A 19,661-nucleotide genomic window follows, 5' to 3' on the forward strand; every position below is an offset into this window, starting at 1 on the left:
ATTGTAAGTCCTCTCTATCAAGTGACCCGGAAGAAGAATGATTTTAAATGGGGCCCTGAGAAACAACAAGCTTTTGAACAAATTAAGCGGGAGATTGTTCATGCAGTAGCCCTTGGGCCAGTCCGGGCAGGACAAGATGTTAAAAATGTGCTCTACACTGCAGCTGGGGAGAATGGCCCTACCTGGAGCCTCTGGCAGAAAGCACCTGGGGAGACCCGAGGCCGACCCCTGGAGTTTTGGAGTCGGGGATACAGAGGATCCGAGGCTCGCTATACTCCAACTGAAAAAGAGATATTGGCAGCATATGAAGGAGTTTGAGCTGCCTCAGAAGTGGTTGGTACTGAAACACAGCTCCTCTTAGCACCCCGACTGCCAGTGCTGGGCTGGATGTTCAAAGGGAGGGTCTCCTCTACACATCACGTGACTGATGCCACATGGAGTAAGTGGGCCGCACTGATCACACAACGAGCTCGCATAGGAAACCCCAGTCGCCCAGGAATTGTGGAAGTGATCATGGACTGGCCAGAAGGCAAAGATTTTGGAATGTCGCCAGAGGAGGAGGTGACGTGTGCTGAAGAGGCCCCGCTGTATAATAAACTGCCAGAAAATGAGAGGCAATATGCCCTGTTCACTGATGGGTCCTGTCACATTGTGGGAAAGCATCGGAGGTGGAAGGCTGCTGTATGGAGTCCTACACGACAAGTCGCAGAAACTGCTGAAGGAGAAGGTGAATCGAGTCAGTTTGCAGAGGTGAAAGCCATCCAGCTAGCGTTAGACATTGCTGAAAGAGAGAAGTGGCCAGTGCTCTATCTCTATACTGACTCATGGATGGTGGCAAATGCCCTGTGGGGGTGGTTACAGCAATGGAAGCAGAGCAACTGGCAGCACAGAGGTAAACCCATTTGGGCTGCCACACTGTGGCAAGATATTGCTGGCCAGCTAGAGAATCTGGTTGTAAAAGTACGTCACATAGATGCTCACGTACCCAAGAGTTGGGCCACTGAAGAACGTCAAAACAACCAGCAGGTGGATCAGGCTGCCAAGATTGAAGTGTCTCAGGTGGACCTGGACTGGCAACATAAGGGTGAGCTATTTATGGCTCTGTGGGCCCATGATACCTCAGGCCATCAAGGAGGAGATGCAACATATAGATGGGCTCACGATCGAGGGGTGGACTTGCACATGGATACTATTGCACAGGTTATCCATGAATGTGAAACATGTGCTGCAATTAAGCAAGCCAAGTGGTATGGAGGGCAATGGCTGAAATATAAATATGGGGAAGCCTGGCAGATTGACGATGTCACACACCCACAAACCTGCCAAGGAAGTGCCATGTGCTTACAATGGTGGGAGCAACCACCGGATGGCTGGAAACATATCCCATGCCCCATGCCACTGCCTGGAACGCTATCCTGGGCCTTGAAAAGCAGGTCTTATGGTGATATGGCACCCCAAAAAGAATTGAATCAGACAACGGGACTCATTTCCGAAACAACCTCATAGACACCTGGGCCAAAGAGCATGGCATTGAGTGGGTGTATCACATCCCCTCTCATGCACCAGCCTCTGGGAAAATTGAGCGATACAATGGACTGTTAAAGACTACAGTGAGAGCAATGGGGGGTGGGACCTTCAAACATTGGGATACACATTTAGCAAAAGCCACCTGGTTAGTCAACACCAGAGGATCTGCCAATCGGGGTGGCCCTGCCCAGTCAGTACTTTTATGTACTGTAGAAGGGGATAGTGTCCCTGTAGTGCACATAAAAAATGTTAGGGAAGACAGTCTGGATTATTCCTGCCTCAGGCAAAGGTAAACCCACTTGTGGGATTGCTTTTGCTCAAGGGCCTGGGTGCACTTGGTGGGTGATGCGTAGAGATGGGGAAGTCCGATGTGTGCCTCAAGGGGATTTGATTTTTGGTGAGAATAGCCAGAATTAAACTGTATGATATTAGTTGCTATATAACCCTACTACTGTATCATTACTGTAATTGTTATATGCTATATCCATAGTACTATAGTAAGAATCACTTAGATCAAGCAAGAAAGAACTGTGATAAAACTGAGCAAAGCGCAGTAGTGATGGAACCAGAACTGAATCCAGCATGCAACAATCCAATGGTGCACACCATCCTCCTGCTGCGTCCAATGTCACCTGCTCGCCACACCGCATCGAAGCCCGATCCTGCTCTGCCGACTGAGAGGACTTTGCACCATCCCTCCTGCCAGGAAAGACTGGTATGACAGATGGAGCCCAGAGTCGGGAACTAAATGAACTCAACAAACATTTAATGAACATAACCCATAAACTAAAGGAATGATATTTCTGTGTGTGTATACATATATAAATATATACACATATATATATATATCTCATTATTCATATGTCTCAAAGGGATGGAAAAGGTGATGATGATTGACCAGGATGTAACTAAAGGTATGGGAACTGAGCATCAGGTCAGTGGTATATCAAATGAGGGGTGGATACTGTCCTAGTTTCAGCTGGGATAGAGTTAACTGTCTTCCTAGTAGCTGGTAAGGTGCTATGTTTTGAGTTCAGTATGCAAAGAATGTTGATAACACTGATGTTTTCAGTTGTTGCTAAGTAGTGTTTAGTATGATGTCAAGGATTTTTCAGCTTCTCATGCCCAGCCAGCGAGAAAGCTGGAGGGGCACAGGACACAGCCAGGGCAGTTGACCTAATCTGGCCAACAGGGTATTCCATACCATGTGATATCCCATCTAGTATAGAAACTGGGGGGAGTGGGGGCGGGGGGATCGCTGCTCGGGGACTAACTGGGTGTTGATCGGTGGGTGGTGAGCTGTGGACACATATTTAGCTAACATCGGTCGCAAGAGCATTCCAGAGGCCTTTAGAAGACCTTGAACAGAATAAACAAGAAGACAAAAAAAGAAAGATGCCAATTAGAAGAACACAGGTGCGCATTCCACGATAAAGGGAACTTGGCACAAAGAACCTCAATTCGGCAGTTTATCTTGACCAATTAGACTGAGACAAGTTTCGCGTGTTTTAATTGGTATAACCAATTATGTCCTATGTTTATGCGCGTGTACAGTGTTGATATAACCAATCATATTTTATGCTTGTGCGCGTGTACAGTGACTTTGCAGAATATGTGACTCTAAGTATGTGTGTGTTTTAGCAATAAAGCGTTGTCTGTTGTCTGCTCTCAAGATTACAGGCGTCCGTCTACTTCAATCTCCTCAAATGGTGACCCCGACGTGATTGCGGGCCGAGAAAACGCTGGAATTGCTGGAAGTGCGTCCGGAGGAGACTCTAGCCGAACGATCGTCTAGCCAGCTGGACTGAGAGGACAACCTTCTCCTGGGAGATCAATCACCCTGCTCGTTTGGAAGTAAGGTGAGCGGCTAGAAGGATTAAAATGGGTGCCCAGATGTCTGTGGAAGAAGGGGCAATTGTACAAATGCTTTCGCATATCCTCTCCGTGAGAGGAGTTAAGTATGATTCAAATACTTTATGTATGATGCTGAAGTGGCTTAAGGACCATGGTGCCCCCACTTCGAATGTAGAAGTCTTTGAAGTTAAAAATTGGGAAGAAATGGGAAAAGTAATTTGGGACTTTGTATCGCGTGGGGACGTGAAGGCTCAGAAAATCTCTGCTACGTGGAGACTGGTGCTGGAAACGTTGAAAGCCCTTAAGGCAGAAAAGGAGGTGGCTGCTGCTGTAAAAATTTCAATTGAAGATACCCCGGAAAAAGAGAAAAGTGTGTGTGGCGAGGTGGTAAATAATTCGGACAGTGATGAGCAATTAAACACCGAGGGAGATGTCATTAATGGAGGCAATGATCAACCTTTAAGTAACCTGCCTCTCGAGCAGAGACCTATCCCCTCTGCACCTCCCTATGAGGCAGATACATCCCCAGGAGAAGCTATAAAAAAGCGATGGAAGGACATAAATGATAAAATGTTAACTGAAGGTCTAAATCCTGTGGCTTTTCCAGTTACAGTCAGGCAGAATGCCCCAAACGTGTGGCAACCTTTCAATTGGGATTTAATAAAAGAAGTACGGAAAACAGTAATGGCTAATGGACTGTCTGCTCCGTTTAGTCAGGCGTTATTGGAGAATATATTTTCTGGTCAAATTTTAATGGGCTTTGACTGTACACAATGGGCTACAATGATTTTAACCCCGACTCAACGTCTTTTATGGAAGGTGAAATGGGCAGAATTATGTGATTTAGCAGCACTAAGAAATTTGGACCGCCCAGAAGGAGATCCACGGTATATGATCACTTCTGCACAAATGATGGGGACTGGTGACTTTGCAGATGTTAATAGGCAAGCAAGGCTACCGGTGGAAGTATTACAAGAATCAGCTTCCTTAGCTCTGAAGGCAATGGTAACCTTGCCTGAAGCTGGAAAGCCACAACAATCATTTACAAGTATAAGGCAGGGTAATACGGAACCTTATATGTCCTTTATTGATCGTCTGCGAGATGCTATTGAAAAGCAAATAGATAATGTTGATGCCAAAGAAGCATTGATAATAAAATTGGCTGTGGAAAATGCAAATGCAGACTGTAAAAAAATACTACAATCGATGCCAGGAAGAGTGACGCTAGTAGATATGATAGAGGCCTGTAACAAAGTTGGGTCTTTGGAGCATAAAACTACATTAATGGCCAATGCTTTTGCTGTAGCCATGCGAATGGATACAAAAAATGTTAAGAAATGCTATAAATGTGGACAACCGGGACATTTGCAATTTCAGTGTAAAGAGGGGCGAAACAAACTGGAAGTTGGGCCTAATATATGCCCTCGTTGTCATAAAGGGAGACATTATGCTAACCAATGTAGATCTCGTTTCACAAGTGAAGGTGTAGCTCTGCCACCTCGAGGTACCCAATCGCCAGGAAACTACAAGAAGAGCGCGAGGAGTGGTGCGATGACCCCAACAGCTCCGAAAGGATCCCGGAACGGCGCCAAGAAGGATGTCTGGCAGAATTGCCAGCCCGAACAGCTGGAAGTGCCGGAGTGGATGTCTCAACAATAGAAACCATCTCCCTATGGAACTCTCAGGTACACCGTGTGCCAGTAAACGCACAAGGACCATTAGGCAATGGGCTTACTGCCCTGTTGTTGGGACGGTCTAGTATAACATTACAAGGAATTTTTGTGCTTCCCGGGGTGATTGATGCGGACTACACAGGTCGCATTTATGCTATGATTTGGACGCCGTCTCCACCAGTATCGATACAGGAAGGAAGCAGAATTGCACAGCTAGTCCCTTTTAAAGCAAATGTACCATGTAAGGTTAATCAGCAGCGTGGCAATGCAGGGTTTGGATCTACGGGATTAGAAGCTCAAATTATGTGGTCAATGGAGATCAATAAAACAAAACCTAGTAAATCAGTAGAGTTACAAAATGCAAAGAACAGGCCAGAAAAAATAAAATTACAAGCATTAGTGGATACTGGAGCAGATGTAACGGTTCTGTCGTGGGAGGACTGGCCTGTTACTTGGGAGCTTTCTGAGATGGATTCGAAACTGTTCGGTGTGGGAGGATTATCAAAAACTCGACAAAGCAAATATATGATTCAATTGATTTGTCAAAATTCAGTTTCTTATATCAAACCTTATGTAACCAATATCCCTATGAACCTGATAGGCAGAGATGCATTAAGACAAATGGGATGTGTGCTTAGTACAGGAGACAATTTTGTGGCGCGGCCATTGACGGGCAACCATGCCTAAAACTGAAATGGAAAACAGAGGAACCGATTTGGGTAGATCAATGGCCGCTGACTGAATCTAAGGTCGCCATCTTGAAACAGTTAGTACAGGAGCAATTGGAACAAGGGCACTTGGTGAATACCACGAGCCCTTGGAATACACCAGTTTTTGTCATTCCAAAAAAATCTGGGAAATGGAGACTGTTGCATGATTTAAGAAAAATAAATGAAGTAATGGAAAATATGGGAGCCCTTCAATTAGGGTTACCCACGCCTACTATGATTCCACAAGGATGGAACATTTTGATTATTGATTCAAAGGATTGGTTTTTTACAATATATTTAGACCCGAAAGATGCGGAAAAATTTGCCTTTTCTATCCCCACCATAAACAAACAGGAACCCATGGAACGTTATCATTGGGTAGTTCTGCCACAAGGAATGAAAAATTCTCCAACCATATGCCAATCCTATGTATCCCAAGCTCTAAAAGGGTTTAGACAACAAAATCCAGACTTGATTATTTATCACTATATGGATGATATCTTGATAGCAGGGAAAAGAGAGTTATCTGAAAAGCTCAAGGAATTGACTACACAATTGTCTGATTTGGTTTAAAAATAGCACCAGAAAAGGTACAAAAAATGCAACCATGGAAATATTTAGGCTGAAAGATTTTAGAAAAAACTATAGTTCCACAAAACTGGAAATTACAGACAAGATTGAAACACTGAATGATGTACAAAAATTACTGGGGACAATCAATTGGGTTCGAACGCTGTTGGGAATAGATAATGAGCTTCTGACCCCTTTATTTGAAATGTTACGAGGCGACACTACCTTAACCGCACCTCGACAATTGACCCCTCAAGGTAAACAAGCATTACAACAGATAGCAGATATAATATCCCAGAGTCAGGCTTTTAGGATTAAAGAAAATCTTGACATTAATCTTAGCATTTTAAACCGAGAAAAACAACCCCTCGGGATCATATATCAATGGGAGGGGAGTCACAAAGACTTGTTAATAATAGAATGGATCTTTTTAGCTCATCAGGCCCGAAAAACTATATTTTCTCGAATTGAAATGATTTCAGAATTAATTATAAAGGGGAGACGTCGGATTATTGAGATTTGTGGACAAGAACCACACACGATTGTTGTTCCTTTGACTCAAGGATATTTACAATGGTGTCTACAGAATAGTCTAACTTTACAAATTGCTTTTGCAGATTTCGAAGGAAAGATAGATATTCATCTTCCTGCACACAAAATGTTTACCTTGCTACAAAATATACAACTAGAAGAAAAAGAATTGTGTGCAGAGTTACCTACTGATGGTCCTACAGTATTTACGGATGGCAGTGGAAAAACAGGAAAGGCAGTAGTAGTTTGGAAAGAAGGTCAGGTATGGAAAAATCACATTGTCACATGTGAAGGCTCCCCCCAAGTGGTGGAACTTCAAGCTGTAATAGAAGTATTTAAAAAGTGGCAGGATGTTGAGGTCAATATTATTGCTGATTCTTTATATGTGGTAGGTGTAGTAAAACGCTTGAGACGGGCTTATTTGAAAGAAATTGATAACATTACATTGTTTGAAAAATTTAAGATGTTGCTATTTCTGTTAAACCAACGGACAAAGTGTTATTATATAATGCATGTGCGAAGTCACACCAGTTTGCCTGGATGGATCACAGAAGGGAATAAACGAGCTGACTTACTAGCTAATCCTGTATGGACTGGGCCACCCCCCAATAAACTTCTACAGGCACGTGGAGCTCATAGTTTTTTCCACCAACCAGCGAAAGTATTAGCCAAACAGTTTCAGATTTCTATAGCAGATGCCAAAGCCATCATTCAATCCTGTGCTGAGTGCCAGAAATTATCTGGGCACGGAGATGGCGCTGTAAATCCTAGGGGTCTGCGATCCTTGCAATTGTGGCAAACTGATGTGACTCATTGTCGTGGTTTAACCCCAGCCAGCAACTAAGCACCACGCAGCCGCTCACTCACTCCCCCCCCCACCCAGTGGGATGGGGGAGAAAATCGGGAAAAAGAAGCAAAACCCACGGGTTGAGATAAGAACAGTTTAATAGAACAGAAAAGAAGAAACGAATAAGGATAATGATAACTCTAATAAAATGACAACAGCAATAATGAAAGGATTGGAATGTACAAATTATGCGCAGTGCAATTGCTCACCACCCGCTGACCGACACCCAGCTAGTCCCCCAGCGGCGATTCCCCGCCCCCACTTCCCAGTTCCTATACTAGATGGGACGTCACATGGTATGGAATACCCTGTTGGCCAGTTTGGGTCAGGTGCCCTGGCTGTGTCCTGTGCCAACTTCTTGTGCCCCTCCAGCTTTCTCGCTGGCTGGGCATGAGAAGCTGAAAAATCCTTGACTTAAGTCTAAACACTACTAGCAGCAACTGAAAACATCAGTGTTATCAACATTCTTCTCATACTGAACTCAAAACATAGCACCGTACCAGCTACTAGGAAGACAGTTAACTCTATCCCAGCTGAAACTAGGACACTCATGTACCAGCTTTTGGAAAATTGTGTTATGTTCATGTTTCTGTTGATACATATTCCTTGATGATATGGGCCACAGCACTTGCGGGCGAAACAAGTCGACATCTACAAACACACTTACGACAAGGATTTGCAGTAATGGGTGTCCCGGCCCAGGAAAAAAAACAGATAATGGACCATGTTTTATAGCACAACGGACTCAGGAATTTTTTCAGCAATGGGGAGTTACTCATATTACCAGCATTCCTCATTCTCCCACAGGTCAAGCTATAATTGAACGTACTCATAAAGTATTAAAAGATTTTTTGGAAAAACAAAAACCAGGGGAATTAGGGGAACCTCCTTCAAATAGACTCATGAAAGCAGTATATGTGATGAATTTTTTGACCCTGTGTGGAGAGTCAGTTGTTCCCCCTGTAGTTCGGCATTTTCAAACAATGAATAGTGGGATTCAAAATATTGATAATGGGTGGAAAGTCTGGGTTAAAAATATTGAGCGTCAGCAATGGGAAGGACCTTTTAAAGTAATAACGTGGGGCCGAGGTTATGCTTGTGTCATTACAGAAAATGGGCCAAAGTGGATTCCAACTAAATGGACGAAACCTTATGCTGAGATTGATATGGAACACACTGACTGTAGTAAGCAGCATGACAGTGACACCGGTGATTGATCCACATCATTTAACACCGTGGGACAGTAAGAATGTTTGGGTGACACTGGCTAAAGCTATTAATCAAACCTCTTTTTGTGTGTCTTTTATTCTTATGTATTTTATTAGGTATAATGTTGCTTTTGCCGTGTTTAATTAACTGTGTTCATAGGTTTTTGCAAAGGGCAATACAGCACATTGTTAATTGTCAAAAAAACAAAAAAGGGGGAATTGTAGACACATATTTAGCTAACATCGGTCGCAAGAGCATTCCAGAGGCCTTTAGAAGACCTTGAACAGAATAAACAAGAAGACAAAAAAAGAAAGATGCCAATTAGAAGAACACAGGTGCGCATTCCACGATAAAGGGAACTTGGCACAAAGAACCTCAATTCGGCAGTTTATCTTGACCAATTAGACTGAGACAAGTTTCGCATGTTTTAGTTGGTATAACCAATTATGTCTTATGTTTATGCGCGTGTACAGTGTTGATATAACCAATCATATTTTATGCTTGTGCGCGTGTACAGTGACTTTGCAGAATATGTGACTCTAAGTATGTGTGTGTTTTAGCAATAAAGCGTTGTCTGTTGTCTGCTCTCAAGATTACAGGCGTCCGTCTACTTCAATCTCCTCAGTGAGCAATTGCACTGCACATCATTTGTACATTCCAATCCTTTTATTATTGCTGTTGTCATTTTATTAGTGTTATCATTATCATTATTAGTTTCTTCTTTTCTGTTCTATTAAACCGTTCTTATCTCAACCCACAAGTTTTACTTCTTTTCCCGATTTTCTCCCCCATCCCACTGGGTGTGTGTGGGGGAGTGAGTGAGCGGCTGCGTGGTCCTTAGTTGCTGGCTGGGGTTAAACCACGACAGCCTCCCAAGTTCAGTTTGCTTCTGTCATGAATAAAATGTTTAACTGATCGTTTGCTGTCAATTCACCTTAATTTAGCCTGGGCGAATTCCGAATTCAACACAACTCCCTGGTCTGTCCAGTCCGGGTCATGACATTTACCCATACAGACTCCATCAGAATATGTAAATAAAATATGAGACAGGCTCCAAGGAAATGTCAGCTAACTGAGCCATTCTTCATTCTGCCCAAGATCTATAAGAAAGTCGCTACTGCTGTAAGCAAGCCTGCTATACGCAAGTACAGTGGTGTATTGCCCCAAGCATGCCATTAGACTCAGCTATACAGCTATGGGACAGCAGGTTGAAGAAAACTAACATTTTTTTTTTCCTCATTTCTCCCAAACAATGGAAAGCTTTCTCTTTAAAAGTTACAAATTAGAATTGCTTTGCTGATGATAAACTCTGGCTTCTGTTGAGCAAACCTTAAGCCAGGAGTTCCTGTATTTTTTTTTCCAGACATGATCTCTTGAGACTTGTGCTGCTCTTGCTTCTGCAGCAGTCTCTGTTCCTGCTGCTATTGTTATTCCCACTGCTTCAGCATTTTGCAAAATGCCAGTTTTCTGGCTGAAATCTAATAGCTGACACCCTGTACAGGGGCTCACTACATTCAGTGCTGCTACTAAAAGGGTCTTAGGCCCCATTCAGAGGCTTCAATTTCCTTGTGTTGAATTACACTTCTCTCTCTCAAACATGAATGGAAAATGTTTGACACATTTAAGATGATCATCCTGAGGGAGTATGCTGGTTTTGGCTGGGATAGAGTTAATTTTCTTCACAGTAGCTAGTATGGGGCTATGTTTTGGATTTGTGCTGAAAACAGTGTTGGTAATTCAGGGATGTTTTTGTTACTGCTGAGCAGTGCTTACCCAGAGCCAAGGCCTTTTCTGCTTCTCACCCCACCCCACCAGCGAGTAGGCTGGGGGGCACAAGAAGTTGGGAGGGGACACAGCCAGGACAGCTGACCCCAACTGACCAAAGGGATATTCCAGACCATATGACATCATGCTCAGCATATAAAGCTGGGGGAAGGAGAAGGAAGGGGGGATGTTCAGAGTGATGGCATTTGTCTTCCCAAGTAACCGTTACATGTGCTGGAGCCCTGCTTTCCTGGAGATGGCTGAACACCTGCCTGCCCATGGGAAGTGGTGAATTAATTCCTTGTTTTGCTTTCCCTGTGTGCATGGCTTTTGCTTTCCCTATTAAACTGTCTTTATCTCAACCCACAAGTCTTCTCACTTTTACTCTTCTGATTCTCTCCCCCATCCCACTGGGTGGGGGGAAGTGAGTGAGTGGCTGTGTGGTGCTTAGTTGCCAGCTGGGGTTAAACCATGACAGGGAGCTATTATGTGGGCTAATAAAAAAATGCCAATTTAAAATCTACTGGTTTTTTTTTTTTGTCACATGCTGTTCTTCTTTTTCACCTGTTTTGACACTAGGCTTTTGCAAGGCACTGAGCCCTAAAGTAAGCCTTTTTATATTCCTTAAGATTTCTTTTCTCCAGTAACTAAAGAGCTTGCACTGTGTTAAGAGCTGGGGCATAGCAAAGTTGTGGCCTTCAGCTACTATTGGCTTCATTCATTTACTGCAGCTGTATTTAAGCAGCCTCCCTGTATTTCAGGTAGACAAAATCTCTCTTGGAGGGAGCCTCAGCTGTGTGACCTGTGCAAAATTATTTGCTGCAATCTGCACTGCACAGTAATTTGCAAAAAAGAAGTTGGCCAAGCGTGCACAGTGTAACGAATACAGCATGTACTCTTTCCAACAGCCATAAGATCTTTTCATAGCAGATTTTCTGCTCTTCCTCCTGTCAAAAAGGCAATGTGTGCGTTTGAAAGCAGCTCTGCTCCATTGCAATAATTTTGTATTGCTGTTAATTAAATTTTGGATTATTAATCTCTTGGGTCCCACATTGAAGAGGTGAATACAATATGCCATAAACTTTCTCAATGGAAAGTTGACTATTGATGCATATTCAGAGAGCTTGCAATGCAGCAACTTGGAAATGGAGTAGCAGTTAAGCCAAAGCTGGTACAAATCCTGTTCCTCCTGCTATCTGTGAGTACTGATTTTAGTGGAGTCTGAGATTTCACCACTGATTCAACTCTTGGCTTGCAAGCTTGGAAGTCACTGTTTCTTCCAACCTTAAGGTCCCCAAAATATGGAATATCTCTTCCATTATAGAATTCAAGCTCCAGCCTGTAGACTCCAATCAAAAGCAAATTATGAGTCATTTAGAGTAGCAACAATGTATTTTTTCCTCTCTCCCATAGTTATATTTGTGTAAAATACTTATCAGCATTCAAAATAATAGTATCACTTTAACTTTTCCAATCCAAAATCTGCAATAAACGAAATAATAAATTTAACAAAGCAAGAGCTAAAACTTTCAAAAGATACAAGTTAATATCCACCCATATAATTAAAATGAGCTCATAGGCAGTGAAAAAAATAGTACACTCACTGAATCAACAACCAGTCCCACAAATGTCTGCATGTTTTATGAGCTGCAGATGTGCATACCCATATTAAAGTATGACATTGTTCTTCATATATTTGCTGTGTTTTCATGACAAAACCAATTCTACAGAAAAAGAAAGACAAGGGACTTCTTTAAAAGCAATTATAAAATGCATCTTGAAACATTCTTATGCATTTTATATGACACTGTATGTGCAAAATACTGCTTTAATTCCAGTATCTCTATTTTGAACCAGTTGTGTAACCCATTCAGATAAAAATAGCATGGAAAGCTGGTTTTACAGTTCATCTAAGTATTCTTAAAAAGATCACTGCAGAAAAATTTTACTCCAATAATATGTGTAAAAACATGGCATAACCTTTAGATGTCGTTGAGATTAGCAAAAGTCAAGAAACTGCTTCAGACTCAGTTTAATTCTTAGATGACTGTTTTTAACTTTGAACAGAGTTCTCAAAATACTGCCCAAATGCACAGTATTGTTGAACAAATTCTGATTTATTGAAAGTAAACATTTACATTGGCTACAACACTATAACTGTTACAAAGCTGGATAAAAGAGGCTTAAATAGCAATAGAAAGCAAGTGCAGTAAAAAGTGAATAGAGAAAATATTTGGCCTAAGTGATCTTCTGGCAGTATTTACGTTATGTATATTTTGTTAAATATTTGTAGTAACTCTAAGGCACCATAGGCTAAATAGCAGGCTGCAGTACTGTCTTGTGCACAAAAATTTAATAAATTTATTTGGAGGAAAAAAGGCTGTAGAGTTAAAAGAAACATAGGTATATTTTATGTTTACATAAAGGAATGGCTGCTTCTTAAAATGCAAAGATACAATACATACTGGGTAAATTTAAAAATTATTTTTAGAACATTAAATTATATTGAATGTCTGTGTATAAGGACTATTTTTACTGGCTTGCTGGTAAATGTTTAATGTAATCTATTCTTCAACAGGGTTTTCACATGCTAGATATGTTCATCTAAAAACTACTTGAATTATTTTTTTTTCCTTACAAAAGTCTTATACCTAGTATGTCATACTGTATACAAAATCCCAATGCAAAGTGCAATGGGTAGTAATTTACATCATAGCCATTCTGCAGCAGACAAAAACTTAACAGGAACACACAATCAAATGTTACATTTGTCACACAAAACAACATCTCAACATATTTTATTCCATCTGCTCTTGTCTGTGGCTGTTGCTTCAGCCCATGAGCAGAGTAAGAAACTGCCATCCAAGAAAAGACAAAGGAGCTCAGCACTTTCAGACTTAAAGTTTCCAAAACCAAATCCAGAAATTCATACTGGTGACATTCTTGTGCTTGCAGAACGCTGCTTTGTTTCAAGTAAATCTTCCCATTTTTATTTATCTGATTCTGAAGCACAAGTTTCTCTCCACTCCTGAGTGCTTTAAGGAACAAATTTGATTATTATTACAGCCCTGACTAGACTCAAGATACTTTCTGAACAACTTTCAGCCCTACACATATTTTAACTGCTCTCCAAACAAAAAACCTTGCTTCGTTTAGTCAACAGGCTCATCTTTCACCTTGAGGTAGTGTTTGTAACGAAGAAATTGTGCAGGACACCAAATTAACACCTCGGTTTTGAAAATAAAGCATCGCAGAACCCTAAGTGCCCCAAGAGACCCGTGGAAATGCAGCCAGTGCCAGCGGGTCACTGCAGTGTTCCTGGCATGCTGCCTGCAGTGGCGGCAGCCGGCTGAAGGGCCGCATGGTGCCTGCAGGAGCGTGGCAAGGCCAGGGCCGGGGGGCCCTCCCAGCCCTTTCTCCCCCTCACCTTCACCACCACAGCTGCCGTCCCACCCTCATGCAGCCAAGAAGCTCAGTCCTGCTAGATCCCGGCCAGACAATGTGCAGACGTCAGCACGCTGCAATGGGCCTTTGCCTCAGAGGCTTTTAAAAAACTTACCATGAGAATGAGGAATGACTAGTACAAAAAGCACTTAATGTTTGTTCAAGGGCCTAACCCTCAGCACTTCCGATGGGTGTTCAGCACAATGCAGGATCAGACCCCAAACCTATATGTTGTGAAAATGCTAAGATTACAGAGTGCTTTTGCTCCTGTAGAGTTACTTCCCTGCTAGTCATGACAAGTATTCTTTGTATTTGACTTACATTTTCTAGAGCCAAGAAGAAATCAATCTAAATTAATATAATGCTTAAGTAGCTAGATACTGGTTTTACATTTGTTTAAGGTTTTTTATTTTAGTGTTTCTTTTTAAATCATGAATATCTTCATTCAGTTGTCCCTTTTTTTTTTTTTGCACTTTGTACTCATCCATGTTGGAAGTATGCTAATTATTTCCACAGTAGGAAGTGGTTTGTAAGCAAAGTATAATTGATCTAAGCACAAAGTCTTCATTTGGAGTGATCTTATATTTGTATTAACAAAAACATAATCTTAGCATTATTAATCAGATGCATTTTTAGTACCAACAGTTATAATATTAAAATTATACAGCATCAATAACAGTTTTTCAAGGGTTTTAGAGAAAAATACAAGCATAAACAATTCTGGTGTCATTGACTAGTTCCTGTAAAATATTAAGCAGAATATTACACAAACTGGCCATTTTATGGTAAGTAATACAGAGCCAAAGACTCAGGTGATCAAAGCAGTGTAGCACTGCTGAAGAAAATAGCTATGCTGATTCATAACATAGAAGATAACTCAAATTGCTTAACCCCTTGAATGCTAAATATCTGCCTGAATTTCAAGAAAGGTTTAAAAGCATCTTTTTTGATTCCTTTCTCAATGTTTAAAATACTCATAGAAATATAAATATGGCAATTTATAATTAGGGTACAATATTAAGGTATTAACATAATTTTTCTATCAAACCTTCCCCATTTGAGGGCTTGTAATTTGTTGTGGGATGTAGGAAGAAGTTAGAAAGTTCTTTCCTAAGAATTCTCTCGGTTGCTCTGTGCTGGACACAGTCACAGCTAGATAGCTATGGCTTCATGGAGATTTCTACCAAGAGAGATAGCAGAGCCTGGGGCTCTATTTTCTTTGATTAAAAGCTATCTGTGAAAAGCCTACACCTTTACAGCAGGAGTTATAAAGCTTGCTCTATCACCAATATGTGAGCATGATAACAGAGGAAGGGAAATGCAAGGGCTTTACGGATAACACAGGGCCTTTGCTCAGATGAGCCTGACTTTTTATTTTTCATCCCCTGGAATCCATGTGAATATAAGTATTTGGAAGAATTTGGCAATATGCAACTTCCACCTTTGGATAAAACCACTAGGGAAAAATCCTTCAAAGAAAATCTCCTCCTCGGGCTTTTTCATTCCAGTTCTTGGTGATAAAGTCTTTGTTTCAGTTTTGAAGTTTGCTATAGAAGGGCTATTTATTTTTGAGTAACAGACCCCTAAAGAACCTCCCTCTTTCTCTTCACCTTTTAAAAATGATGAGAACTAATACTTTGTTAAAGGAACTATCTGAAGACTCATGTTCACCTGCAGATAATATAACACCTTAGAAGTTTCCTGTTAATATTTTGGCTAAAGAAAAAAAGTGACTGAGTTACTGTGTAGCAAGTGATTTTTGTTTTAATTCCATTGCTGTTTCTGTGTAACACTGGGCTTGTGTCCTTGCACTCTCCCCTATACCGTAACACTTCCTCAGGTAGCCCAGCTGCCCCAGGCATGGTGCTGCCCGTGTGCTGTGCTCTCCCCATGCTGCAGCTTTGTTCTCTCAGTCCCTTTTCTTGCCATGCACTGGATGGGACCTGAAGAGAGCATCTTACAACAGCAAGGCCTCCCTGTATACCTGAGCCCTGCTTTCCTCCATGCTGTCCCTTCCTTTTGCTCATCCATTTAATTCAATCCTTGGAGCAGTCTTAAAATTTGGAAGAGACGTATTTTCCCTCCTCTTTCCAGTGGTTGTACTTACGATGGCACCACGCATAGCCAGCATCATGACACCACTGTGCAAACCAAGGCTGACTCACTGCCATAGTTTCATTCCAAGTTTCTTCCTTCAAGGCGCTCACTTGTGACCCTGCTGCAGCTTGAGGGGACAGGGAAGATGACTGCTTACTTGGCTTTTCCAGTTCACTCATGGTCATCTTTCTTTTCTCCTAGTTTTTTGAGGAAGCCTCCCCGAGTGGTGGACTATCAGCCCAGCAAGTTAATGTAGGATATCTTTGTGGACTTGCTTCCTAGTTTCTTTCTGTTCTGCAAAACATTGTGATTCAGACACATATGGCAGGACAAATTATGGAGAGAGGGTCATTCCAGGGTTTTGGCTCCACTTCTGAATTATGCTGATTTTGTGCAGTTACACAACCTAAGGCAGTCCTTACGTAGATAGATAACTTTCAGGAATCCTCTTTCTTTCAAGAAGTTAACCTGTGTCCCAACACAAAAGATAACAATTAGAGTAGTGGTACTCAAGTTAACGGTCCACCAAAAGGGGGTGAAAGTCAACACAAATCCAATAGCAAAATGGGGATTTGCAAACAGAATTGGGTCTACAAGTCTGGATGTGAACCCAGAAAAACTGAGGTCCCCAGCAGATAAGTCTGGAATGCTAAAATACATCTCCAAGTATGTGCTCCTAGGCCCAATAACACTATTTTACTTGCAGGGCGCTTCAATTTCAGCAAGGAATAAGGGAGTGCAGAAAGAAGGAACCACCCATTACTGCATATCTAATGCAGTTCTGTTTAAAAGAAACAAACACTGGCCTGTGCTCTGTTGTGCTGTTATTTGGCTCTTCAGTATCTTTATTATGAAAATAACATAATAGAGGATTCAGTCTATTTTTGCTTTCTGAGGTGGCCTGTAATAATCGCACAGATGCGTAAGTTGAACTGCTCTCCATATTTAAGGGTATGATTTATGCCTTGGAGACTGGTGTTGCCATCATGCTCACTTGGAAAAAAACAGTTGTTAGTTTAAAGGACAGAAAGATTTGATTTGATTTGTTTTCCCTTAGGAATAAATTAATAAAAATATTTCACCAAGAGAAAAATCGGTAAAATTTTGCATTTGTTTGTATTTTCTGATGTACGAAAAATCAACTCAGTCATGTAAAAGCCCTAATTCAGCAGGTACTTTTAAATATGTGGCTAGATTTAACCACAGAGCAGTCTCACTGAAGTTAAGATGAAAACATTAAAGAACCTTGTTGATCTAAAGAAACTGTAAAATCTAGTATATAAAAACCAAATTTGTAAAAAGGAAGTTAACATCTTCAGGATTTCCAGGTGTTTGCTAGGCTTGTATAATTAAAAAATGCAACTGAGCTACTTAATGGATAAGACAGTGTTTCCAGAGAAGATAAAGAAAAATAAACATACACCATCAGAGTAATTACTTTTTGCTTTGTTTCACTCATTAAATAAAAAATGTATTGTTGTTTTAACCTTTGACTCTAAATCCTAGCTGCATCTGTGTAAAATAATCAAAGATAGCTGCAGGTAACCAATCTCTTTAATTTGACATGTTCCAGACGACCTTTTATTGTGTTTAAATACAGAATATTTTACTTATTTGAAAGTATCCTGCATAATACAGGTGCTCCACTATAAAATCTTCTCTCTTGCTTATAATTAAGTCATTCTAAATTTAAAATACCAGTATACAGTACTAAAACCTCCAATTGAAGTTTAATATAAAAATATTAGCACAGAACTCCTTTTTAAAGTCTGTTTATTGTGAGCAACCCAAATGCCTGTTTAATTATTATTAGTTGTAGTATATTAATAGACTTTGCACCCCTACAGTTGCCAATTCATACCATCTCAGGTATTTTGATGAGATAAGAAATACTAAGTAAGAAAACAGTAAGTATTCAAAGGGTTAATTTGCTTAGAATAATAATAATAAATTAGTTTTTTGCATCTTCTTCAGTTCAAAATCCAGCTTTGAGACCGAGGAAGGCTTCCAAATCACATCAATTAGAGTGGTCCTTTTAACCAGTAGCAGTTTGATTGCCAATGACTCGAAGAATCTCTTTATAAATGCTTGGTTCCTGTGTATTTATACTTGTATCACCCACTTGACCATCTTCATAACTAAAAAAAAGAGTACAGAAAATAAAATTAAATTAGTGTTTTATTAATCTACCTAAAAACATCCAAAACTGTTTCATTCAATAATCAAGAGTGCTTATTCCGTATGTTAACGTTTCCTATTAAAATGCTCTGCTGCACTTCACTGTTATATGCAGATCCTAAACTCTCTATAGAGTGAAGGGTGGTAGGGCTGCCATTGTCATTGAAACCCTGAGGTTGAATAACCCGCTAGGACCCAAAGGGGACTTCTGCCAGCACCTGGCCCACCGAGGCACGTTAGCAGCTTCCCTCTTGCTGGAGGTATAAAGGAAAGGGCTGTTTCTGTTTCTGCAGCTGCTCCCAGACCACCCTACGCGAGGCTGGTGCCAAAGCATGCACAATGTACTGCAATGCCTGCAGTACCCAAACTCCTGTCACAAGTGAGCCTCCATTTAGTGGTGACACCATGACAACCTCCAGGGTTTTTCTCCTTATGAGAACTCGCCTGCATTAAGGATTTGCATGGATAAAGCAATCCTGATCACTGAAACTCCCAGTGCTGGTCAATCTGAAGTCAGTGTGCTCCTCCACTGGTCTGCATGACTCTCTTTGCAGGGCTGAAATCTATGCTGATATATAATTACAAGTCATAGGTGAGAGGGGAAACGCTCACATCATAGGCAGAAAGCCTTTAATGAATTCCTCAGCTTTAAAACATACACCCAAATAGAAGAGATATTTTATGATACATGGATAGACTTACTGTAACATGAGGTAATGCTATAGAGTGGGAAAAATCAGTAACTCTCCATTCATTTATTCTATAACTAAACATCTACTAAACCTTTGTCACTAACTTATACATACATTTCCTAACAAAAGTAAGTACAGAGATAAAGGAAAAATGAAGTGATACTTTAAAGAATTAGGAAGAAACACCTTTTATCTACTTCATTTACAACTATTGGAGGGAACATGGGGAAAAAGGCCTACAATAGACAGATGTTGAATGTTAAAAGAAACTTTGTACTCACACAAAGAAAAATCTTGTACACACGTGATCTGTATTGGGAACTACCCATATCTCTCCATGTTTGTGCAGATTGGATGAAGTTATCACTATTAGGGAAAGAATAAATTTCATAGTGATGAAAAAATGCCTGGAAAATATTGCTTTAAAAGATTTGCTTTTTAAAACACTTTAGTCTTCTGGGAATGTGTGTGGTTTTCCACTGAATGTCTGTGGCATAGTGTAGACTCCAAGTGGGCTGCTAGTACAAACAGGGAGATGAACTTGATCCTTGTTTCCAAAACATGT

At 41.0% G+C, this 19,661-nt stretch overlaps 1 protein-coding gene across 3 annotated transcripts in view; it reads right to left on the reverse strand.

Moving 5' to 3' along the window:
- Positions 1–17,356: 17,356 nt before the first annotated feature.
- LOC121232837 (protein mono-ADP-ribosyltransferase PARP8-like) overlaps positions 17,357–19,661 on the reverse strand; it is a 155,608-nt gene continuing 153,303 nt past the window's right edge. For all 3 annotated transcript variants that reach the window (XM_041121289.1, XM_041121288.1, XM_041121290.1), the window contains 2 exons: positions 19,378–19,462; positions 17,357–18,364 (listed from right to left, as the gene is read on the reverse strand). In XM_041121289.1, coding sequence (XP_040977223.1) covers positions 18,262–18,364; positions 19,378–19,462 — 188 coding nt within the window. In that variant the 3' untranslated portion in view covers positions 17,357–18,261. The remainder of the gene's footprint in view (positions 18,365–19,377; positions 19,463–19,661) is intronic.

This window comes from Aquila chrysaetos, chromosome W (genome assembly GCF_900496995.4).
Source record: "Aquila chrysaetos chrysaetos chromosome W, bAquChr1.4, whole genome shotgun sequence".
Lineage (NCBI taxonomy): Eukaryota > Metazoa > Chordata > Aves > Accipitriformes > Accipitridae > Aquila > Aquila chrysaetos.